The sequence below is a fragment of the Acanthochromis polyacanthus genome, chromosome 20 (assembly GCF_021347895.1).
Source record: "Acanthochromis polyacanthus isolate Apoly-LR-REF ecotype Palm Island chromosome 20, KAUST_Apoly_ChrSc, whole genome shotgun sequence".
Lineage (NCBI taxonomy): Eukaryota > Metazoa > Chordata > Actinopteri > Pomacentridae > Acanthochromis > Acanthochromis polyacanthus.
This window is the reverse complement of record NC_067132.1, coordinates 19,421,767-19,448,210: the sequence shown is the minus strand read 5'-3', so window position 1 is coordinate 19,448,210 and position 26,444 is coordinate 19,421,767. Positions and strand designations below refer to the sequence as shown.

General features: G+C 41.5%; 1 protein-coding gene across 1 annotated transcript; it reads left to right on the top strand.

Moving 5' to 3' along the window:
- Positions 1-480: 480 nt before the first annotated feature.
- drd3 (dopamine receptor D3) lies at positions 481-24,481 on the top strand. Its single transcript, XM_022195076.2, has 8 exons — positions 481-802; positions 2,661-2,987; positions 9,404-9,516; positions 13,250-13,386; positions 15,267-15,460; positions 18,121-18,186; positions 21,094-21,460; positions 23,314-24,481. The coding sequence occupies exons 2-8, from the start codon at positions 2,703-2,705 to the stop codon at positions 23,508-23,510; spliced, it is 1,359 nt and encodes a 452-aa protein (XP_022050768.1). The 5' UTR covers positions 481-802; positions 2,661-2,702; the 3' UTR covers positions 23,511-24,481.
- Positions 24,482-26,444: the final 1,963 nt, after the last annotated feature.

Here is a 26,444-nt window from a genome sequence, read left to right as displayed (position 1 = left end):
AGATCTCACTTGTTTGTTGTGCTCTGCAGGGGCTCCTCCAAGGCCGAGTGCTCCTATCTTAAAATGCCATGTAGAAGACAGCAAAACAAAGCACACTGGCTGGGAACATGAGATATGATACATGCTCCAGGTACTCTTATCTGCAGTTTTTTTTCTTGGCATGTATTGTGTGAACGGCTTATGAAATGGCCCACATGATGCTGGAGACACAATATACTCACACTGACCTAATTTACGCTCTGTAGATCTCACTGGCTCTCTCATCTGGTTGTTTCATGAGGCCACCAAAGGGCTATTTTTACGCGAATGTCACTTCTGGGAAAGCACGACCCAGACTGGCTCAGGGTCACACCGGGGAATGCAGCCATTGGGCGAGTTTTTACGCAACACATGCAGACACTTGTTTCATTAAAAAAAATGCGTAAAATACCATAATCCTGAAGTCCCCCCCCCCCCCCAATGTACTAACTAGTGCTTTTTACTTAGCGTAACTAGATCGCTAGACGCGCAGAAAGGGGAGACACCTGACGTCTCCACCACGTACGCGCGCCTCTGGCTCAACGCGTGTTCGCGGATCCTCGGAGATTTGGGGCTGAATGAAGTAAGTGAGAGCGGTTGGCAGAGCAGGCGCTTCATCTGTGAGCCTCCTACATTCATATTCGCCTGCGCGCAATGGCACCGAGCGCTCCTCCCGCTCCGCCGCGCAGCGCAGGACGCAGTGACCGGACAAGTTTTAACTCCGCACGGGTGGTGCTTTTCCTCGATGGCATCTGATGAATCCTTCACTGGGACACAGTAACAGGTACGTAGGTGTGTGTGCGTTTTGTTTGGAGAGGAAAAAACACAGTGCTGTTGAAATGATTTTTGCGCTCATGTGTTTGTGGTGAATATTTTGGTTTCTTTAGTGTTTCTTTGTGGATATGCTGCATGTATTGGGAAAATGATTTTTTTTTTTGCGTAATTTCTCCTCTGCGTTCCTGTACTATATTTGACCCCAACCCCTCTCGAAGCGTTGGCTGCAGAGCCTGATAACCAATCAGAGGATTTAATTGATTAAGGTTAAACTCTGGCAAATTAAGATTCCTTGACAGCTGTAATAAATTCTAGATAACAAATGAACATAAGAAAAATCAGTTAGAAGCTGTCAGCTAAGTGCAATTTAGCAGCAACCTCCTGATAATTGATTCACAATAAATTCTAATTCTTGAAGTCTTACATGCAGTCTTACACGGTGAAACCATCCCCCATTACTGTGGTGCACTAATGAGTCCAGAGCATGTGGATTGAACTGTTTGCATATGGGGATTCACGATTGTTCCTGTGCACTGAAGAGTCTGCTGATGCCCATTTCACACACACTTGTAGGAGGTCAGTGTGTTGCACAATGGCACACTGAATGAGCAGGATCAGTGGTTAACATGAGAGGGAGGCTGAAGAACAATAGTGGACAATCTGTTTCAATTAGCACTTGTTCCACAAGTATAAACAAAACCTTTTCGCTGGAGCTGTGTGCAACCTTGCATCACACCATCAGTGCCCTCAGATTAAAAATGCATGTGGGTTCATGGGCCTCTCCTTCTGTGTGTGCATATCTGTGGTTTTCCTCAAATGTTTTATGATTTGCATTTCCAGTTTTGTGATGAACTTCCTGCTGCACTCCCTCCTGAGGAGACTTCAAGGTGATCGGTATTGGTGCCTGGTTTTCCTCAGCTTTCTCCAGCTCCTCTTGTGGACAATAATATGATACCGAAGCCATTGAGGAACTGAGTGGAATTATAGACTGAGGAAATCTTTAAAAGCCTCCTGGGTTGGAGCCAAATCTAAAAATGATCCATTTTTCTCAGTGTCTTTCTACCTATTTCCGTCACTGCAAGAGAGGAATAAGATGGATCAGTTTGTTTACCATCCAGAAACAGGTGTGAGCATTACCACAGCACCGTTATCTGGACTCCGGCCAGATAGGGAGGTTTGGGGATAAATGAGAGCAGGGATGGAGTGCAAGGAATAGAGAATGGGACCAGAGCCAACAGGACCTTTCAGGGTGGCAGCACAGACTTATTAGCCCTCCCCAATGAGTTAGCCTCACTGACACTGCTCAAAGGCACACAGCCAGCCCCTCATTAAAGGTACCATCTCTGCTTTGTAGTCTCGGTTTCTATTAGTTGTGTTAAATGCCATTACTGGAAGGAAGGGGGTTCATTTGAAAGGCTGACTGGAACGATCATAAATGCACTGCGCAGTCAAAGTTCGCTGTTAAGAGCATGGATTTCTGCTGAGTCTTTATGGAGGTGATTGTCTTGATAGGAACCACACAGCCATATCAATATGTGCTTCCATTTTTCATTGAGTAGGAAAAATAAAGCACTTGTGAAAGCAAGCGGCAGCAATGCTCACCAGAGAGCACTACTGCTGGGATGCATTTCAGACATTATCTTTTATTTATTTGTTAATTTGACTATTGTTGCTAAAAGCTGGGATGTTTCCCAGCAGGCCTCTGGCATGAAATGCTGCATGGCAACATCATCCGAGGGCTGATATGTTTTACTAACCCGACTGATGAGATGTGAAAAATGTTAGGTCTGTGTTTACACGCAAATCCAAAAGAGAGGAAGTGATGTAAGTAATGGGTAAACATGAAATATGATCTGTTCTTTGGGTAGGTCTGCCAAACATCTCACCTCCCATGTCACCGGGACGTCTCCATGGCGATGTTTAGCAGCGCTGAGCGGCTCTGGAACGAGTCAGACCGCCTCGGATGGGACGAGAGGAACGAGAGCTCGGAGGCAACAGGGCAGGACGAGCGCAACTACTACGCCATGCTGTACTCCCTGCTCATCCTGGCTATCGTATTTGGGAATGTGTTGGTGTGTCTGGCTGTGCTGAGGGAACGTTCTCTCCAGACCACCACAAACTACCTGGTGGTCAGCCTGGCGGTCGCTGACCTGCTGGTGGCCTCGCTGGTCATGCCCTGGGCTGTGTACCTGGAGGCGAGTATCTGTTCTCTTAAAGACGTGAAAGGAAAGTATGGAAAGATTGACTTTCCTCTCACTTCTTCATGTTCCACCTGTTCATGTCGATAGATTTTGAAACCTAATGTAACGTACATATGAGGGCACTTCACAAAGTTCTCGGCCTCACCAGAAAACCTCACAGGAGAAAGATTTTCTCTTTTAACATCACTGTACTTGGTCCACTGATGTTGAAGCTTCTTTGTCGCATTATGAAAGAAGGTAACATCTTAAGCTTCCAGATTCTCCTCAATAGCATGCATGAATTCATCATGAATTCATGCATCCATTTTCCCGCCTGAAAATGGCGGGAAAATGGGATTTCAGTTTTGGAAGTCAGATGGTGCAGGTCGTGTAAGTAAGCTTCATGGGACAATAGTTCAAATGGCTTCTGCCACCTGATGCTGTGTGGACAGACGTATTGTCCTGTAGCAACAGCAACCAGGTCGAAGCTTTCCCCTTCCCTAGTTTTTGTGGACAGTGATATAAAGCTTTATTGTACATGGTTATCCACTAAAATGGGAGTTATGGCCCTTCTTTACCAGTGACGTGAAGAAGTTTTTTCATACACTTGAACTGGCTCGGTGTTTGGGTTGGTTTGGTCAACGTTGCGTTCCTACTACCAGTATTCAGAGTGACAGAAACTTGACAACATGTACTTTTAGGTCATTATTACACTATTTATCCATTACCTTTAGCTTTGTATTTCAGCTTTTCAGTTATTATTGAACTTTCAGCCATTTATCTGTTACTTTTAGGAAATTATTTCAACTTTTTATGAATGGTTTTTAATGCTAGCTAGCTGTTTAACCTTTATTTCAGCCCTTTAAATTGTCTATTCATTGCTTTAGCTATTTCAGCTATTTATTTAACACTACTGAACTGTTATGTCAATCAGTAATACGTTAGTTTTAGCTAGTAATTTCCACTACCCATTGTTTTATGATCTCAGCTCTAGCTAAGTTTTGAAATCTTTTATTTTTTTACAATTCATGTTTTTGCTATTTTAACTATTCATTTAACACTAGTTAGCTGTTATTTCTATCAACAATCCATTACTTTGAGCTGAATATTTCCACTTTTTATCTATTTTGTCAGCCATTTTAATGCTAGATTACTCATGTTTTCATCTAATTACAGATAGCAGGTATCTAGTGGTTTTAGCTAACTCTTTCAACTGTTCATTCATTACTTGAGCTATTTCCACTGTTTAACAGCAGTTTAGTGTTATTTAATTAAAAATCCATTACTTTTGACTAAATATTTCCATTGCTTTCCTTTATCTCTAGTGTTTCTCGACCTAACTTTTGTTTTACCCAACATTATAAAACTGATATTTCAATCAGTAATCCGGTAGTTTTGGCGAACAGTTTATCAGTTTTATCTTTCCAAATCTTTTATTTTGTGCTAACTATGCAACTGTTTATTCTTTAATTGAGGCTTTTTCAACTATTTTCTCAAGCTAATGTTATGCTAATGAATAATCCATTACTTTTTTATAACTGTTTCAACTGTTTTACAATTCTAGATAACAGTTTGAATCATTACATTTTGCCTACTCTGTCAATTGTTTATCCTTTAGCTAACTATTTAACTGTTTGCCTTTGGCTGATTTAAATTTCCACAGCTTATAATGTACTTGAAAACTGTCTAACTATTTAATATATTTATTCACTGCTTTCTACTAAGTATTTTAAAAACATATATCTTTTAGTTTTAGCTCACGCACAACTGTAATGTGTCCATTTTCTTATTTTAGTTAATTATTTTATCACAAAATCCATTATTTTGACTTTATAATTTTAATGATTTTCCTTGAACCACTTCTACATATTTCAAACACTAATCTGTAAAGTTGAGGTAGTCTATAAATCAGTCTTAATTGTTACTGTTGGATGAATAATGATTGGTACAATATTGTGGAGGCTGGAGAAAAGGAGACGAAAATCGCCAAGAGTCTCAACAACTTTATTTTCCACTCTCCACTCTTGCTTCTTGCCACAACTCAGGCGGGACACAACAACTTCCCTCCGCCAAAACCTGGAGGTTCAAAACCCAGTTTTTCCCCTTCACAATAAAACTGCCCTTTGTGTGTGAGACCTAAATCTAATGTGCACCACAATATCATCTTTTCTTTTCCCTTGAAAACTAATTTCCAAGCAAAAGTTGTGTAGCTGTTACTTCACCAGTTATTGAGACAATAAATTTGCTTACAATCAGAAGTGCAATCATTTATCATCCTAATTGGATGTTTACTTTTCTTCCTAATCCTAAACACCACTATTTATCAATTGCTTGTAATTATCAGCTACTCCACAATGTTTCCTCTGACTTCCCCGACAACTGCAGAAGTAAATCTATCCCCTGTGCTGCAAGTGCCTCTAACAGAGCTGATCAGTCAGAGAGCTCTGAAGGACAGAAGGGTAAGAAAGTGGAGAGGAAATGTTCGAGCTACAGAGGATGCGGAAGGAAATGAAATACAGATGCTTGGCAGTGAGTGAAGATCTGCCACTGGAGAGGAAGTTGTGTGGGAGATGCACAAAAAAAGGAACGAAAGTCAAAGAGAAAAAGGATGAGAGTCGTTTGCAGCTTATTATGTGGTGTCAACTGTGTGGGGGATCAGAAGACAGTAATGAAGATGAAAGATATTTTAGATAGTGCTTCACTATTCATGTAGATTATACATAATTGCTGAAGGACATATTGAATATTAAATAATGACTTCATCTACTTCAGGTCAGGAGCTGATTTCACATGACAAAGAAGCAACCTGTGAACTGAATTTCATTTTTATCAAATCTTTAGAGTAAATAGCCATTTATCCGTACTGTTAAAGTTTATTTGCTCTTTACAGGTTTCTCACTTGTGTAGCATAATTAGTCTGCTCATTCATTTCCCCAGCCTATATACTCATACCACTTGCTGTTCAGCAACTCTCTTAAGTGTACAGACAGACTTGATCCTCGGGCATCTACATTTCATCAGTTTAATATAGAGCACATTGAAAATATACAGCAGCAGCATTCTGTTTGTATAAGCATACGGACACAGTGTGCTCATGATGGATTCTTGAAACTCGGAAGGACAGAGTGTGTTACTAAAGGGCAAGTGTTTGCCCACAGACCCCAAAAAATCATCTGATGAAAGTCGAGCTCTGTTTAATTTGCAGCCCAAACTTTGCTCAGTGCCAGCAAAAAGTCACACTTTTCTCACTGAAGATTCAACAGCAGATCAACCAGAGGAAGAATAGCACACCCAGTGAACAGAAGATGACAAATTAAAGTTGATTACAGCCTGTGAAAGGTAAATTCATGTCGCCCCGGAGCATCAGCTTGATTCGGTCATGAGTTTAACTTCCATGGTCAGGCTGTAAGAGCACGTGCTACATTTTTCATTTCAATGTGTATCTCTTCATTTGAGAAGAGATACATAAGGAATGGGTCATTAAAAGATAGTGTGACATAAAAGTGCAATAGTAATTAATATCCTGGATAACGCTGTAAAAAAACACATATTAGTTCAGCATCAACAGCAAAGACTTTGAACTCTGAGGACTGGCACTGTGAGCACCATCACCCTGCGAGCTCTAATCTGAAGGACGTAGGATTAGCTGGTTGTGAAGAGGTTGCTGGTTTGCTTCTGTCTTTAAACAGTGACTGAGTATCGCTGTCCCTGCCCTCAGTAGGTACTAGTAGTGCACTGGAAAACATGCCCCTCTTAAAAACAAAAATAAAAAACTTATTTCTAGGAACTTTTACCTTGAAAGAAGTGGGGAAAAAAAATCTGCCAATAGAACAAGTGAAAAATGAAGTAAGATATGTTTAGAATATTGAGATCTTAAAATTTGCTGGGAAAACTTATTTTAAGCTGTATTTTACCAGGATTGCCAAGCTTAGGTGTCTTAAAATAAGATATGCTTTAAAAAAGCAGTTTTTCACTCAAAAATAGATTTTTGCTTTCATGTAACTAATTTGAGATGTATTAACCCTCCTGCTGTCTTCATTTACGGACACCAAAAGTATTGTTCCAAAAAATCAGCAAAAAATTCTCCAAATTTCTGAAAATTTGCAAAACCTACAAGAAGAAAATTCCAATAATTCCTTAAATGTTTTATTTTAAAAAATCCTACAAATTTGGCAAGAACGTTCTTGCAAATATTTTTTTTAAAAAGAGTAAAATTCTGCAAAAAAATTTTAAAAAAATATCTAAAATGATTGCATATATATCAGTAAAACTTCTAATAAATCAACCAAAATCCAGCGAATTTCGCTGGATTTTGGTTGATTTTTTGTGAATGTTTTTAAAGAAACATTTTTAACATTTCCTTTTTTCCACCAAAACATGTTCAAAGACATTTTGACTAAAAATATGACAAATAGACTTGGTAAGATTTAGAGTTTTTGCAGTGCATGCCCTTGAGCAAGTCACCTCTTTCCTTTATGGTACAGTTGATCCATTGCTTGTACTTGAGGTAAATGTGGTCGTATTGGCAACACTGACTGAGTGCTCACTTTGTACAATTCATCCTCAGTGATGGTGCTCAACCTCAGGAAACATATGGACTCACTTTAGAAACAGCCCCATGTGTAGCGTGTATGTCATCCTTCTCCGAGTCAGTCATGTGTTTTATTCCTCATCAGACCTTCAAGTAGAATGAAATGTGCATGACATATGTACAAAATTGAGTTTTCTTGTAAATCTATCTGATTTTACTTCCTGAAAAAGACATTTAAACCCAAATTTCTACCCATGGTATCTCATCAAACTGCCATTTACTGATCTTCCGTCCCCGTGTCTCAACTATTTCTGCACCCGATCTTTTTCCAAAGACACTTTACTTCTGAGAATACATCACATATGTTCAAACACAGTCAGTGAGCATATCCACAGAGGCCCATTTGAGTCACCATCACACATTGTGCTCACGGTATTAAATATGTGCCTCAGTCTTTTTGTGTGTGGGGGGTGACTGAGTACAAACAAGTGCTGCATGCATGCATTATGTAAAGTATATTGTGTGTGGAGCAAAGATTGAGATATTTTGTTTTTTTCCCTCCAACTGCATACTTTATGCTAAATGTATGCAGTTTAGATATGCCTAATGGTCAAAGTGTACTGGGTTTTCATTTAGTTTGTGCAAAAATTGATAACTTTACCATTTTAAAGTTGCAGGAAGCAGTGCAAATGTTGCAGCCAGTGTCACTGTTTTGTCATTTCTCCCATGTAAACAAGCAGAATACCCCAAACCTGCTCAGAAACGGCCTGTAGTATTGAAGCAGGGAACTAGAACACACTGCTCCTATGGGTCAGAAAAAAAACGGGATTGCACATTTTCTACGTTCACTCGTATCTTCCATTCCAACTTCCCCATCTGCTGAACACCTACATCTTTCAAACTCCATCTATTCAGTTTCCTGCAGGTTTTGTGTTTGAACTTTATTGTCCCAGAACCCAAACCAGCCTCCATGGCATCACCACAAAATCACTCGGATTGGTTTTCTGAGACACAATAGATTTTAGACAACCATTTTCACAGACTGAGAGATACTATTAAGGACAAGTAAACTGATTTTTATGTGGAAAATTGGTGGAATGTGCCTTTACAATAAATTGGACTAAGGTGAGGTATGTGAATATCAGCAGCGAAATATATCCACATCAGTATGTTAAAAGCATCAGTGTGTTCGTAAAACTGGCCCATACAAGAGAGAAAATGCTGTCTATTTACATCTTTGTATGTCTGTGCTGTTCCCATGTGTGCCCACCGCCTCCCTCTGTAGGTAGGCGTATATTCTCATCCTGGGTTTGAGAGATTCAGTAGTCAGGCAGTGGTGCTTGGATCCCATTTATCTCTGTCAGACAGTTATTACCAGACATTATGGAGCTTAAGTTAAAGGCTGTCAGCCTGAGAAGGACTGTGCCGTGAGGGCGGGGTTTGATGGTGAAGATGTGGGAGTTTGTGGTACTGTTGGGTTATCTGGGGGTTTATGTACTCTCTGAAAAATTGAAAACCGCCTTCAAGGTAATTAGACCCTGCATTAGACAGGTTCCCTCCTTGCGTGTCGTCCATCATGGCACCGTCGCCACACAGCATTCACACTTGGCTACGTCAGAGCACCTTGATGCTAATGTTTTCTGAGGACGTAAACACACGCATAAATTAGCCTAATTGATATCCCTATAGACATAAATGCTCAATATATCATCGTGACTACGGCGCAGATGTTGGCAGCTCACGCCTGTTTTTCCAAACCGTCGCTTACGTGCCCTTTTATCGCCTTCATTGCCCTATTTGTCACCTGTGCGAGTGTGTGCGCTCACAGGTGCGTCACACTTCACGGTGAAGAAGGGGAAGAGAAACGTGCTTTGTTAATCTGCCTGTCTGTCCTGTGCAGGTGGTCGGCGGTGCCTGGCTTTTCAGCCGACTCTACTGTAACATCTTTGTCACGCTGGATGTGATGATGTGCACCGCCAGTATCCTCAACCTGTGTGCTATCAGCATTGACAGGTGAGTGTGTGTGTGTGTGTGAGCGAGCTCCAGGTGTTATTCACGTTGTGGGGACTTGAATCTGCAGTCACATTATGGGGAAGTGTGTTCCTTCTAGGGACAAAAAGCAAATCCACATATTGCAAGTTATTGAATTTTAAGGTGAAAATATGTTTTAAGGTAGTAGGAGATATGAAAAATAATGTCACTCAATTCAGTGTCCACTGAAGTCGTAGATACACAACTGTGAGAACGAGTGTTCGCCTTCCTGCTGGAGTTATTGTATGACTACTAATGCAGCCATAACATCGCCAGTGTAAATGTCATCCATGTAGGGTTTTCATTTTTGCAGATGCTTTCTTCCCATCACCTCATCTCATAGATATTTCAAAGCTGGGTGCAGGAAGGCAGTATTGTCCTATGTTGTTCATACTTTTTTGCCAGATGAGTGTCCTCGAGGAAATGACAGGACAGAACAGGTTACCTGCACACTGCGTGGTTTGGTTGTTTTCGTCTAATTTCCGTACACTTGTTTGCATTAATGCAGGAGGGACTGTGTTGTGCACGAGTTTGAATCTTTACTGTAGATGTGCATCAGTGTTTTACATTATTTATTTGTTTTGCCGTCTTTGTGTGTCAGCGTTAATATTTAATATCTCTCTATGGTCTTTGAACTTGTAACCCACAGGCATCAAGAGTTCAAATGCAGAATGAAGAAAGTAGTACATAAGAAGTAGAAGTGTCAGGGGGATCTATTTGGGCTGCCTGTATGGGCTGTAACTGAGGCATTTGTCTTTCTCTGCAGTTAGTAAGGCTTCAGAGAGAGATGAATGCTTTCTTAAGATCACATAGTGATTAATATTCCATAAATCCCAGCTTCACTGTGTGTCTGTGTATATTTTCAGTGATATTATTAATTGCAAATGGCCAAAATATAGGTTCAAAACGTATTTTTTCGGTTTCTATTGTATTCATTGTACAGAAAATACATCTGATTAATGAGAGTGGGTCCAGATATCTTTATAACAAATGACAATTTGAGAACAAAGTGACAACTTGAGGAGCGCAAAGAAACCTGGAGCTGCACTCATGTTTACAGAGCTTTTTGGTGAAGTGCAGGTAATTATTTAGCTGTTTAGATTCGTAGCATCGCTTTCAGGCAAGAGGATTCAGCTGTTTTCATTCATAAAGCTCTGGAAGTTTCCTATACAGTAGCAGCCCAGCAACAAATAGCAAATTTGACAACCTGCTAGTAAAGAAAGTGGCAGATTGAGAACCAGATATAACTGCTGGATTTGTGAACGAGCAACTTTGCTAAAGGGCCCACGTTGTGCGTTTTGGGTTTTTTCCTTTCTTTTGGTGTGTTGCTTATTTTTCTTGTGCATGTGAAAGGTCTGCAAAGCACAAAATCCACACCAAAGGGAGTTATTCTCTCCCACAGAAAGCTTTTCCTGTACCTGACTGAAATGCCTTGTTTGAACTTCAGGCTTTCTTCGGTTACTTATCTATGTTACCAGGTACCACATTTGCATAAAATCTGACGAGTGGCTAATTTAGTATGGCTTCAAACAAAGAATGATCAGCTGCCTCGCACCATTTCCTCATGTTACGACCCGGCTCGACAGGCCGCAACCGACAAAGTCTACACAACCATCGAGCAAGTTTAAAGGCCGTTACCAGAGCATTTATTTATAAGGTGCAAGATCAAGCCGCTGTCAGCAACAACCCAGCCATGTGGGCTTCGCCCCAACAGCCGCAGAGTGAGTGCAAGGAGAGAGAGAGCCCGAGCTCGATAGCGGAAGCCAGCTTTTATACTCGAGCCCCGGAAGACAAGCTGGACCCTTAGCCGTCCTCGGTCGCCTCCTGCTGTCAGCTCCTTAAAGGCAAAGCAGACATTAGGACCACCACACTAGCAGCCGGATGGGGGCCGTCACACCTCTCTAGAGCCATACCTCTCTGCCTCTCTACTCAGAGGTCTGGGGTTATGGAGCGTAACCAACATTGACTTGCTTTTGTCGGGCCAAATGACAATCAGAGCAGACTGGACTTTTTAAGAGGAGGGCAATAAAAAGACAAGAACAGACTACAGTATGAGGAAAATAGCATGTTTTTTTAACAACAAAGCATGCAAACATACTTTAGTAGACCTCAAAAATATAACTATGAACCTGTTAATGAGCACAATAGGAATCCTTTAAACTTAAAAGATGGTGTGCTGTCAATGTGGGGTTCAACAAATGTGTCAGCTATCACTAAGCAGCTCAAAAAATGATTAGAATTTAATTAATAAAGTGGAAAAACTGCAGTTATGAACCCCGAGGCAATGCAGAGATTAGTGGGAGGTCCAAAAGCAAGTTCTTGCAAATGGCTTTGAAACGTTTAGCAGTGGCCATGTGATGTAAAAGGTTCCTGATTCTTCAGATTTTTAAATGTGCTTACTTATTTATTCATTTATTTTTGTCCTGCTGAAGGCTTTGCTACTCTGTGTGTTGAGGGAATTTAGCAAACTTGGCCTCATCTGCCTGCCTCCTGCCTTCTCAAGTACATGACAGTCACAACTAAACAATTTAAACACCCTTCAGCAGCAGCCTGTGAGCTGATCTTGGGACTGATTTGCCAACAAAAAATTCCTGAGCACCTGTAATATCTTTTGTCTCTCTAATTGCTTATTGTTATATGCTTGCTTTTCTTTGTACGATACATAATTTGCACCTAAGCGCTGAAGGTACTCAGAGCCCCGTGGTTCTTTGTGATTGATTATTACACGAGTCCTCCAGAGCATCATGTTGGTGAGGCTCTATATTAACGTGAAGCGCCGGGGGCAATCTGTGGCGCTGATGGTGTATATCACACCTGTATTGCTTTTGTGACAGCATTGTTTATTTTTAAGTTCATAGCAAATATTTCTTTCATAAGATGGAAGATTTGCTGACTCTTAAACGCAAGAGTCAAATTGAGATGCACAAAAGCTGCATAAACACGCCAGAAAAGAACTTTCAGCATCGAACTTCAAGGTGAATCGTCTTTGTGAAAGTACTTACAGTGCAGGTCATGTTTTAAGCAGTGACTCGGAGCCGATGAGCCTTGTTCTCATTCTAAACTAAAACAGTAACTTAAAGCAGCACTTGATCTATAAACTATGTATATTCCTTTTTAACACTCTGCTTTTTTCCTCCACACTCTCATTCAAACAGACAGCGCCGTGGCAGGAGGGTAAAGACCGAGCAAAGCGACGAGAGCAGAGTATTTTTAGTGAACGTCTGTGCCTGTTTGGCTCCGGGTTTTACTCTGCATTTTGCCCTCAAAAGAACCGGAGTAATTAGTGTGATGAGGATAAACAATCATGGCATTTATCTGGCTCTAACCAACGTAACATTACATCCATATTGGGTTGAAGTCCAACATAACTGCTGCTTCTTCAGAGCCACTGCTGAACGTAGTTTTTCCAGGCTTATTATACACTCTCTTGGCATATAGTGTGCTGATTAACTCTTAAATCAAAGCCCCTCTAGAGTTATTGCTGAATACCCAAATTGTTTCTAAATATGCCTGGTTTGCTTCTCCATTGTTGGTATTTTTGTCATCTGCTTTCTCCCATAAGAACTGTTTTTTTTTTTTTCCAAGGACGCTCATTCTCTCCTCCTAATTATTCCCTTCTACTGTACTATATCAGCACTTTTGCCTTCATTCAAATGTCACCACTGTGCACACACACACGCTTGTAAAGCTCTATTATGTGTGTGTGTTTCTGCAGGTATACAGCAGTCGTGATGCCCGTCTTGTACAACACCACCCATCGCTCCAGGAAAAGAGTTTTTGCTATGATTGCCACCGTGTGGGTCCTGGCCTTCGCTGTCTCCTGTCCCCTGCTGTTTGGCTTCAACACCACAGGTCAGGTCAACAGCATTTTGTTCTCCAGTGTTGATGTTTTTCTGGTGGAGAAGTAGCGCAGGGTTCAAAACAGAATGGTGGGAGACAGCGTGCCGCTCCGAAATTCAGAATCAAACTCAAGTCTGCTCGCTGCTTACAGGGTTTAATTGGGATTTGAAATGATGTGAAGATGCACTCAGCCTGTAAGAACAAGATGTGCGGTGGGACTCTGTTTTTGGCTTTGTCAAAGCTGAGAAAATAGCCACTAAAGAGGGTTAACTTTTTAATGTTACAGCATGTTGAGTTGGAAGGATGTGGATGTTTACCAGCCAGGGAGCATCTAATACAGCACTTCTGCATGACATGAATTTGGCCGTAATCACGAGCAGCTCACTGTTAAAAGCTATTCATGTCATCTTTGTCACATTGTTTGAGATATGGGGAATTTTTAGCAGCTACAATACCTCTAAAAACCGCAGGCTACAGTGCTGTAAAACCACTACGGGTGGCAACTGCAGCTTAATAAGATCAGATATGAACACTTTTTCATTCAATTCAGCTAATTGGAAATGAGCTAATTTCGACTAATTAAATGACTAGCAGTGTGGGCAACCATGGTGGGAATAAATTAGTGTAAGGCAGGTTCTCCTGTTTCTTTCAGTTCTGCAGCAGAACTAATTAGCTCCATGAATCGTGTAAAGGAAATGTAAGATCCAGTGAGTTCGAGGCGTGATCCACACTAGGGACTAAATGTCCAGATATCTTTGTCTTTGCTACTTCAGTTTTTAACAATTTTTGTAAAGCTGTCTAGATCTAAGAGCAATATTACATTGCAATGTTACATTAGATCATTTCTTTGTGAGGTTTGGTGCACTGCTGGGGATTTTTTTAAACCTTTAAGTGATGGTTGGTTGCCTTTCCCAAAATTTGTCACATTTATCTCAGTTTCTCATTCTGTACTTTTCAGCTGTGACCCTTTCATTTTCAGTTATTTGTTAAATGAATGTGTATTATGTTGTATGTATAGACAGAGGGACAGCTGGAGCAGCAGAGAAACATTTAAATGACTTCTTCCTAAATTTGCATTGTATTCCAATTAAATGGGTGGAGAGAAAGTGTCATCTTGTCTCTTTGATGCTTCCGAAGGAATGTTTTCGGAATTATTCACAAAAGTGCATGTTTTCTTTAGTGACAAAACAACATATTCTGTGACATGAAAACAAGAAAAATCCACAACAAAACAAGGACGTGTGATGGACATCGCCAGTAGCTATTTTAACTTCAATAGGCAGCCACACAGATGCACGACTGCACACACAATTAAGAGCGTTAGTAAAGCACAATATAGAGCCACTCGGATACAGTCATTTAGTTTCATCCACTTGCAATCAATGTAAACCAATAGCTACTGATTGTTTGAATCCAGCTGTTTTGTCACTGTGTAACACCACCAATGCCACCAAATCACCAACTTCTTTAAAAGCAATGGATTGGTAAAGAGGAAAGCTGCATGAGTGCCTTTCAAAATTGCTAAATGATGTGATCCTAGAAGGAGAAGGTAGCTTGGAGAGTGGCTACAAATAGATTGTGTCTGCCTGTCCTTGTATCCATCTCTCTGTGCATTATGTATATGCGGTATTGATCGAGGAGAAGGTACAGAGAGGCAAACCATTCCAGTTTGTTCTTGTCATGTACATATGGCATGTCAACAGCTGCTGTCAGAGCTTTTTTTTCAGCCATCCTTGTGAGTGCATGTACAGCTTAGTCTGTGTGCAGAATATGGAAACGGATGAGCTGGTCCAGGGTCAGAGGTTGTCTGTAAATTATTCCTTCCATCTCTTATATTATGTCGTGATTTCAGCTCCGTTTTGCACAGTGATTTTTTTCTCTGATGATTGCAGACGACCCTATGGTGTGCTCCATCTCCAACCCCGACTTTGTCATCTACTCCTCCGTGGTGTCGTTCTACCTGCCGTTTATCGTCACTCTGCTGGTCTACATCCGCATCTACGTCTTCCTCAGGATGAGGAGGAAGAGGATCACCTTCGGACAGGCCAGCGGAAAGGTGCAGCCAGGACCCACACCCACGTCTGCGGTGAGACCAACACCTTGATGCTGCTTCCTGTTTTCACTTTTACTGATTTATGGTGCCACATTGTGAGAAGAGACCCATTACACGACTACAAGGTCGATTTGTTTGTGCGTCACATCCGTGTTACGCTTATTGGTTCTTTCTCGTTTAAGCTGCATTCGTTAGCCCCTCCTTTTTGAAATCGTCTCGTATCATCGCAATGCCAGACTGGCTTTATTTATATTTATATTAATACATAAATAAAGTCAGTCTGGATTTTCCAGGCAATGGAGTTTCTAAAGGGATATAAAAGTGTAAGATTTGATGCAAATAGGAAACAGTGAGATATGAGATGAAACAGTGAGATGAAATCCGAATCTGAAGACAAATAATGGTATGAAAATCCCAAGTTGATGAGATTTGTTCCTTATGTTTGCCTTGAATGAAGCCAAATCTGTGTTTTTGGATGGTACAGTCAGGTTTCTAGGTGGAAATGCTCATCCATGGCATTATTAACTTACATATGTACATGTTAAAACATAAATTTTTATCCTTGATTTAATAACATTTACCACTCACGTGTCAGATTTATCCTAAAGTGAGACGTCCTTGACAATATATTAATGAAAACGCCGCGACTTTTTTCTTCCACCACTTTTATAACCTTTTGCGTGTGATTGTGTAAAGTTAAAAACTCCTCCTGGTCCAGTTCTGAATAATTCCACTATTTGTTCGCTCCCTCTTCCCCTGACAGCGACTTTATATTTCCCGTGTAGCTACAGCCTCTCTCCCTCATTTACATTCTCCTACTTTATGCACACTGATAATAACTTGCAAATTACAGCTCACCTTTATATGGACCTTTTCTGTTTGATATACTCACAATGTACACGAACATCCTAAGCAAAAGCTCCTTTAAAAACCTCATAACTGGTTTCTTTGTTGCAAAAAATGTAGACAGAGTGATAGACAAGAACACTGCTGGTGAGAAATTGCCTCAGTAAAAGCTGTTTTCTGATATGCAGGAGTTGCTTTTTTTATTTTATGAATCACTTGCAGGTAAAAGGGTTCAGAGCCAGTGTCAGAGGAAGCGCTGGAATAGCGAGTAGTGTTACAGGATTATGAGAGAAAATGATGTGATTTGTGTGTTCGGGTGCGCTGTAAAGTGCAACAGGAAGTCCTGACAACACAGGTGAAAGATGAAATATAAATGTATAGGTGTTCATATGAAGCTGAACCTGCTGTCACTGCAAAACTAAGGCAGTTCCTAATTAAAATGTTGAGTTAAAAATAGAGTTTAATGACAGCACATTCTATGCTTACATCTCTTTTCTGTCTGTAAGCTTTGCACCACATTGTCAGTTTCGAAGTAAAAAAATAATGCAGAAAAGCTACAATATGCGCTGAGAGAAACAAATAGCCTCAGTTACAGCCTCAGAGACTCACAAAAGTAATATTTGCATTTAGTCTTTTGGCTCTATTGCGTATTTTTTCAGGGCTATAAACAGCTGATAAATAACAAAATGATTTAGGATCCTGAGACGGTTGATGTCTTCATTGGTCGTTTGGTATGTTGCAATGAATGCAAAGTACAGTAGAAGCAAACAGAAATGGAACAGTGTGGGATATAAGAAGCAAAATGAAGTATAAAACACTTTAACACAAGGCAGAACATAAGAAAGTAACCTGGTTGTTATTAGGATGCTGATAGATAGATAGATAGATAGATCAAACAAGTACGAAGGTCATAATCTTTCATTTTTATTTTGAGAAACAAGCTTATGGTTTATTTTAGTCCTTCAAAAATGATCGTAACATCGTCTCATTTTTCGACTATTAGTGATTTTGTGACCAGAGTGACATTGTTCTTTAAAATGCTGGTCTCTTATTATAATGCAGTTTTGGAGTTTTTGCTCCTCAACGAGCTGTCAGTTCTTTGATCAGATCCGTCACTCTAATGTTTGTCCCAGTTACATCTATCGTACAAATGATGGCTTTGTCTTAATAACCATGGGCAAGGAGACACCAGGTCATGCTCTGTGCATCTGTATCTGCCCTATTTTTAAAATAATAAGGGGACACTGTTAGATAAATCTAGTTATTAACTTGACCAACTCTGGCACAAGCCTCCTGCGTAATGTGGCCAGATTCATTGCATGTTGTTTTTCCCCTTCAATGCGCACAAATTTATAGTCAGGTCCTCTGTTTTAACACCAGGTTATAGATAATTGGCAGTCGCAGAGCTCTGGAGGAGTTCAGGCAGAGAGTAATAATGGAAAAGTGTTTTGAAATAACATAATAGGACTCTCACTCAGTCAAGTGAAGGAACACTTGATATGAAGGAGGAGTCTTTCATTTCTGCCTCACCGTGTTTCAAAGACACCTATCTTTATTTTTGTGGTGAGCTCTAATTGAGTTGCACAGCGTTTGGCTCAGGAGTTAGAGCGACTGAAACATAACAGACATGAATCCTAATTGTCTCGATTTGTTGTGTGTGAGGGACACTCTTTGAGAGTTGTTTGAATTTGAATAAAAGCCTCTCCTGAGATGAATCCTGAGTTTCAAATGACTGGCACAAAAATGATTCACCTGTAGACTGATGGAGTTAAGGATGTGGGGATAAACGGGGTTGAGCATTTCTCTGGAAAATGTTTTCTGTCTTGAACCTCCCTCTGATCTCCTAGGAGACCTGTTTGCAAGAAGAGACTCCCAAGACGAAGCAAGACCTGTCGCCTATAAGGATTAAAGTGGTAGGTGCTATTTTAAACAACTGTGAGAATTGTGAATAGTTTTTTTTTTCTAGTGCTCTAGTTTTGCAGATTGCAGCACAGCCTAATGCCTGGCTGAGTCTCCTTATGACTGAGTTGGCGTTTTGTGACGTGGTGGCACGCAAGGAGATTCTGTTTTTAGCTTTTCTTGGGGGCCTGTCCATCTGTATGTTCATGCAAACGTGAGTTTTTCATTCGGCCAGGCCAGAGGTCTGAGAACGAGATCGCAAATCGTGATTCTGAACCGTGCCCTGTGTCACCTGGTCACTAGTCAGCTGAGCAAAGTCTGAGGGTGACGCACTGCAGCACCTGCATAATCCACAAAGGCAGAGGAAGTAACAATCTGTAATCTGCCCTTGAGGTAAATGGTGAGATGAGTAGGAGAAAACCATGGATATTCATATTTGTGGCACACAGCACAATACTTAAAATGGACTTAAGAAAGAAAACGTTCACTGGAGTTTTAGAAAGTAGAAGTATTTAATGTTTCAAGAGGTAAATGAAAGATCACAGATACGACAGAGAGACTATGGAGCTTTAAAAACTTTGCGTGAGGTTGGCTTTTAGCCTGTCTGAACAACACTTCTAACATGAATTGGCTGTAACTTCCAGTTTTCTGAGCCTTAGTCACCACTTTGTCGGCTTAGTGGACTGGCACTTAGTTTGGAATAATTTCCACTTGAGGTTAATGTCACGATCTGAGCTGGTGGACCCGAGCAGAGAGCCACACTACCAAGGCTGGTTGAGGAGAAAGTGTTTTATTGTGCGGGGGTGAGTAATGGTGGCTAGGTGGGGGAAAACCAGGGTGCAGGAGTGGGGGTCCAGGCAGGAGTGGGGGTCCAGGCAGGAGTGGGGGGTCCAGGCAGGAGTGGGGGGTCCAGGCAGGAGTGGGGGGTCCAGGCAGGAATGAGGGGGTCCAGGCAGGAATGAGGGGGTCCAGGCAGGAATGGGGGGGGTCCAGGCAGGAATGGGGGGGTCCAGGCAGGAATGGGGGGGTCCAGGCAGGAGTGGGGGGTCCAGGCAGGAATGGGGGGGGGTCCAGGCAGGAATGGGGGGGTCCAGGCAGGAGTGGGGGGTCCAGGCAGGAGTGGGAGTCCAGGATGGGGAAACCGGTGAAGGCTGGTCTGGGGGAGAGCCGGAGCGGAAGGAGGATGGCGGGGGATCCCGGACAGCTGACTGAGTGGAGGCAGGAGAAAACAAACGTGAGAAAAACAGGGTAGAAACTCAAACAGATAATGCAAAAGGCTAGAGAGCAAACCAAACTGCGTGGTTCTTGGTTAACACTCTGGCAGGGAGTGGAAGGCTGAGCCGGTACTTATTGCAGAGGTGAGTCGTTAGTGAATGATCATCAGCTGTCCGGGAGCCGTGGAGATAGTTGATTGCCTGAGTGGAGTCAGCTTGAGAAGCTAGACTCCACTCAGGCACCGAGCTGCAGGGGAAAGACAGGGCAGAGGAGCGGATGGGAGACAACCAGACAGACAGACAGACAGGACAGAGGAGCGGAACTGTGACAGTTAAGGAGGATAAGCTAAAGGCAATCTTTCAATAGATATTAAACTGCAGATTTGAGGGAATAAAAACATTACAGTGATGAAATGTGATCCATTTTAGTTCAAACATTAAAGGTGCGGTTATTTTGTTTTCAGAGCTGCAGAGCAAACTGAAAACACCAAACAGACCCATCATCCCCTTCACCAATTTGCACTTTCAGGACTCGCACAACAACATTTGTACTCGTGTTTCTATTTTTCATGCATGCCAAATGACTAGGATTATTCTTTAAGCTTTGTTTTGTTTCATCATCAGCTCCAGAAGAAAATATCTGTCTCGTTTGCTGCTAAATGCTCTGCTGTTTACAAGAAAATCTGTTGATTTTGTCTGACATAGACACTTGCAGAGAGAGCTTTTGTTTTCTGAAAAGCTGCTTCCTGTTGCAGTTGATGTTCTTGAAGGTGCTGAGAATGAAGCAAAACACTAAAACAGCAGGCTAGAAAACCAAAACAATGAGCTAAAAGACACGAAAAGCTCCTTAGAGCTGAGCGGGAACTGCATTTAAGATAAGATAAGATAGACTTTATTGACCCCTCACCAGGGAAATTTATGTTACAGCAGCTGGATACAGAAAAGACCTGAAATTAGCAGGATAAGAATCACCAATAGGGCTGAGAAATGAATATATAGTAATAAAGGTCTCATAGAGGTAATATATAAGGCAAAATGAATATACATATGTACACTACGAGCCAAAAGTTTGGACACACCTTTTCATGAAATGCTTTTCATTTATTCGTATTATTTTCTCCATTGTAGGCTAATACTGACGATTAACACTTTTTTGTTTACAAGATACTTCCATATGTATTCTTTTGTAGTTCTGATGTCTTCAGTATTGATCTACAGCGTATAAAATAGTAAAATAACAACCACTGAATGAGAAGGTGTGCCCAAACTTTTGACTGGTAGTGTATGTGTACGACATAGTGAATTCATATGGAGAAGTCCAGCTATGACATGATGAGTGAACATATGGATATTTACATATATGACTTAATGAAGTTACATATGTACAGGTATGGCATGGAGGATAATGTACACACGTCTGTTATCGCACTCAAAAACATTACTGGGGGAAAGACCAGGGTTAAACGTGATGTTGTGACACATGAAGAGCTGTAAAGAGAGAATACAGTTCTAGATTTTGCTGTTGGGCTGTGTGGAAGAAAATTTGAATATTTGAAGAGCTGTAGAGAGAAAAACCATGTTAACAGTTGCTATGGCATTCAGATGCTTCTCGAACAGCTGACACCATTCATATCACACATTACATTTTTGAGTGTCTTTATTGATTCCAAGTTGTGGATAATTGTGTGTGACTGATCGCTCCAACAGAGTGTAGAACCAACGGGTCCCTCTAAGCCCAACCTGCTCTCGGGATGTCTGTGGCGCAAACGCCCAAAGACAGGACCGGTGGAGAACTCAGGACTGCCCCCGGTGGACACGCAGAACTACTGCAGCATCAGCCACGCCTCCTGCGGCCGCACCGAGCTGGATCTGGAGCAGGACCGGGGGGGGCAGGACGCAGAGGAGAGCAACCAGATCGAGCGTCCAACGGTCAGGATGAGCTGCGAGGTGAAGGACCTGTCCAATGGACGGACACACACGTCACTGCGGCCGATGTCTCACATCAACAATCCCCGATTCAGGAGCATGCACGCTCGGGAGAAAAAGGCCACACAGATGCTGGCCATTGTGCTTGGTGAGTAGAAGTGGGATAAGCAGAGGAAATAAAACTATAAATGTCACAGCAGCTTATAATGCAGGCAATTTTAGAGATGCAATATATGACTGAGTTGCTTAGTCAGCCTCAACACCTTTAACATTTTTTGATGAACTTTTTCGGCCACGTACACCCGGCCACCTGCACTCTTGCCTGGCCATGATAATACCATTACATTTACTTACTCTGACTGCATTTGCTGAAAATTTTGCAGAGCTACAATAAATCAAGCTGAAGTGCCAAAATAAGGAAAAGTCATGTTCGCAGTGTGTGCCTGTAGCTCCTGACACAGCTTGCCCACGCTCCAGTTATCAGCCAGGTTTCTTCAAGCCTGGTCGACTTAGCGCTGGCACAGCACAGATCTCACTGACAAAAGTCGTAATCAGAGGTGTCTGATTACATTACACTGGTGTCAGTGAAAACAGCGGTGCACACACAGAAAGTGATCGCAGTCCGGCCAGCTTCCCACCTGCGTTTCAGCCGCCTGACCGCAGCTTCCCCGTGATGCTGTGACCCCAATTATAGGGCTTGGATTTAATGAGCGTTTGAGCTCGACTGCAACTTCTACAGCTACAGTTTGTAGTCTTGTTTATACATAATAAACTGTGTCCTGCTGATGGGTTAGACGTGCATATGAATACCACAAAAAGCAAAGGTTGAGAATGTATTAACTGGCTTTAGCAAGTGTTTCTTTTTAGCAAAACACATTTTCAGCTAAAGATAATGGCGACATAGAACACAGAAGGAAATAAAAGCAGGTTTCTCGTTGTTAGCAAGCAACTGTTGGTTTTCTCTTCTTCGGCAGACTTTAAAATGTTTTTATCTGATATGCATAGTTTTTGAACATGAATACGATGGCTACAGACAAGAAACAATACTGAAAGAAAATCAGATTTCTCACCAACTGATGGAAACGTTAGAAAAAAAAAACAAACAAACAGTAGATTGTTTGTATTGCAGAGTAGCATTAATGTTTTTCAGTACATGATTACAAATGTTTCTAATTGGGCTGGTTCATCACCTGCAGCCCCACATAGTTATTAATGTAGTTGACTTCTGACTGCAGCAATTATTGCACATTACAGTGGTAACTAATCCGGGCTTTGGATGCAGTGCTCATTTAATAGGCTGGTTATCTGGGCCTGCTGATTGCAGCTTATGTTAGAGCAAATAAACACATTTTAACACTTACACGGTTTTTCATTTTGGAAAGGTTTAAAAAGCACCAAGCAATCCAACCGCTTGTTGCTCTCCCACACAATGGCGGTGTCTTTCTAATGCCACCTGCTTTACAGCTGATGTAGTTAGTTGATGATCACATTAATTACAAATAATGACATTTTTAGGCAGCATTGGAAATAATACGTCTGCAGTCACCTCTGTAGGTAGGAAAACTGGGGATAGTAGCATTTACAGCTTACTCTGAAACAGATAAAACCAGTATTTTGGGTTTGGAAAAGCTAAAAGCAGACACCACTCTCCAGATTCTTACTCCTGCTGCACCATTCAGCCCAGCAGTCATATTCTGAAACTGTAAGGTTGTTGAGCAGTGATTAGACGATAAGTGGTCAGGGGAGCTTTTAATGAACAAGAGCTGTGACCATGATTAACATGAAGTGTCTCTTTTCTCTCTCCTTTTCTATTTTCCCCATGTTCTTCCCACTTTTCAAACACATTTCCCTCCATTCCACGTTCATGTTTTTCCATCTACTCTCTGTTCCACCTGCTTTATTTTTCTTGCTACCTCTACTGTTCCCTCCACTCTGTCCTACTTACAACTGCAACTCCCTGTCGTCCTTTCTCCATACCTCTCTGCTGTCTGGCTGCTCCAGGGGTGTTTCTCATCTGCTGGCTGCCTTTCTTTGTGACTCACATCCTGAACACCCACTGCAGGACATGCTACGTGCCTCCTGCACTTTACAGTGCTTTTACCTGGCTGGGGTATGTCAACAGCGCCCTTAACCCTGTTATCTACACGACCTTCAACATCGAGTTCAGGCGGGCTTTCATCAAGATCCTCAGCTGCTGAGGAAGCAGACACGGCAGCGCATTAACGTGGAAATGAGGCTGTGCACTCGTGCTCCAACTCAGGCGTAGCACATTTAGTCAAGAGTGACCACAGAAGGTCACGATCAAATGGAGCAAACTCATTTTGTATCCTGCAGGAGCTAAACGGTAGCAGCAAGGTGAAGCATGGAAACGGACCAACGCTGCATTGTGCAATAAACAAAAGAGGATTTTTTACTTTTCTGACTCCAACAAAGACTTTCTTCTTTCTCAACAGGGCTGGGATTACAACTGAACAGTGTTACTCCTCGAATAAGACTTTTCACATGCACACGGTCTGATTGATAGCTTGCTCGTGGATATGTCTTGTACAGTATGTGTACTGCTCATTGGCACAAGTTCCTCAGTTCAGGACTTTCAGGTCAATATGGTTTAAAGGCTCTTTGAAAAGATGGAGCTTTAAGGCTGACAAACTGATCGTAGAGCTGCAGGCCACTTCGTCCGGAGGCCCACTGCCACCGCACTGTGTGCATTAACTGATGTTCTTCACCTCCCCCACGCACCCCCACCCTCATCGCTATGACCATCAGTTACTCACCGGTGCACGCGCGAGTCAAAATTCACGACCGTGTACTTGAATTATACCGAAATGATCGTACCGCTCCCTGCCAAGACTCACATCATTTCAAAGATTGTCATACATATATTGATGTGGAGGCATTGTGCTCAGTGTGTCTTAATTAGAATTTTTAAACAAGTGTGAGATTTTGATGTAATGCACAGTGGAAAAATTCTCAATGTTTTTCAAAGGGACTGTCTGTTTACTGGCAACCCTCCCCGTGATTTAGAGCTGCCTGCTGGCTGCTTGGATGTAGGCAGAAGCTTTGCGGTCTTCACAAATCAAGCAGGATTGTAAATTATGAAGTGGCCAGGTATGTCATGGGCAGAACATTTACTGCATTGTGTTGTAAATAAAAAGAAAAAAAAGATGAAGCATGTTCCAGGCTCATGTATGCATTTGAATGCTGCTTTGTGATTTTAAAAAAAGAAAACGCTGTTAGATGTTGGTGTAGAAAAGTGTTGGGAAGACCACAGAGGAGCTAAGCTGGTGATTTGGGGAGATTTAGAAACAGAAGGAGCATGAAGCTGGTGAGAAAAACTGAGATAAGGGTTGATGGGAGAGCTGAAGCAAAATGGGTAAGAGATGAATGACTGTAGGAGTGGGGGGGAAAGGTTGATGGATTGTGGATAGGTGCAGGAGGGAAGAAAAGGGAGAGCTGGTCTTTCTCAGCCTACATCTCAGCTTCTCTTGTTTCTCTGAGAGGCATAAACACCTGCTCCCCTGACACTGAATCAGCTCGTTCCATTGAGGCTGCTCATGGTGATGACGCACCAGGTGTGTGTGTGTGTGTGTGTGTGTGTGTGTGTGTGTGTGTGTGTGGTAGCAAGCTGTGATGTGAGAGCAACATCCAGTTTGTGATCATCATAATGCAAACATCAACAACCCACAGCGTGGATTTATGCTTTCTTTTAACAATAATGATAATAATCAAAATAAAAACATCTGTCCTCATGCAGCTGAAATCAATATATAATTCAGTGTAATGAATTAAATAAATGCATATTTACAGGGCTTTAATCAGGACATAAAACAAACTGCAGCTGAGCTTGCATGGTGATCACACGGGGGATTTGCTCCTCTGTTCTTTCATTGAATCTGAATATGAATTAATTTAATTAAAGATATATTTTATGGTGTAAATACTGCACAGCTGCGCGCCACTAAATTATTCCCACTAATTCAGAGACAATAAAAAAGCACACATTCATTCATTAAAGCCCCAAAGTCCGAGCGTCCGTTGAGAAGCCTCTAAAGGGTGCGATGTTCATTACACAGAAGAATGTGAAACGACTGCAGGGAACAAATGTATTAACAATGCGGCTATGCTTCTTTATCAGCAGTGACACTAAAAATGTTTCATTTGTTGTTCAGTGCTGCTGGAGGAAAGGTTACAGGGTCATTAAAAACAAAAGAGTTCACCCCTTTGGGATCATGGACATGCTCATCCAATTTCATGGCAATCTGTTTTTACATCAGAAGACATTTTGTCCTGGAGGCAAAGCAGGAATGAGAGCTTAGTGAGCGTCTGTAATTACGTGGACAATGTTTATCCTGACATCATAATCAGAAGCGTTCTCCAAACCAGTTGGATTTTGAACTGAGATAGAATGAAGCAAATCACTGCGCTTCAACAAAATCTAAATCTAATTGGTAATAAATCACATATTTTTTCAAAGAAACTAGCCATTATGAACTTATAACAAAATGTACACACCTGTAAAATAATGTATTTTGCATGAAATAAAAATGTTTTGCCTTACATGTCTGACACACAGGCGCAGAGGAAAAACTCATCACAGACTACATTTATATGCACAGAATGTTCCAATTTTTGTCCATCTGAGAAAAGCTACTTCAATTCAGCTGTTTACTTGACAACTTCAAATTTGTTTTCCACTTATATTCCTATTTACATGTAGGTGTGCATCATTAGAAGCATCACCATGTCCCACATTAACACTGTACTTGTTGTGTACGACAGAGGTCCATGCCCTGACATGGTGTTTATTAAACTAAAACAGAGAACTGGAGCTGTTTGTGCCAGCATCAGAATAGGATTTTTTTTCCCCCCACCGGTAGTGCACACAGCTTTCATTTTTCATTCCTTTAAACACCTTCTGGAAAAGGTCGGCAGTGCATTTTCACATTATCGACAAACCTGTTAATATCCCAGTCTTTCATAATGTCTCAAAGTAGATGTGTTTCTGCTGTTTCTTTGCTCACATTTCTGCTCCTGAAGGCAGAAATGTAGGATTTTCTGTTCGGCATTCATCTCTACAGCAGCCTTCAAACTGTTGACTAGTTGCTGCAGTAAAAAAACAATTGAAACAGATT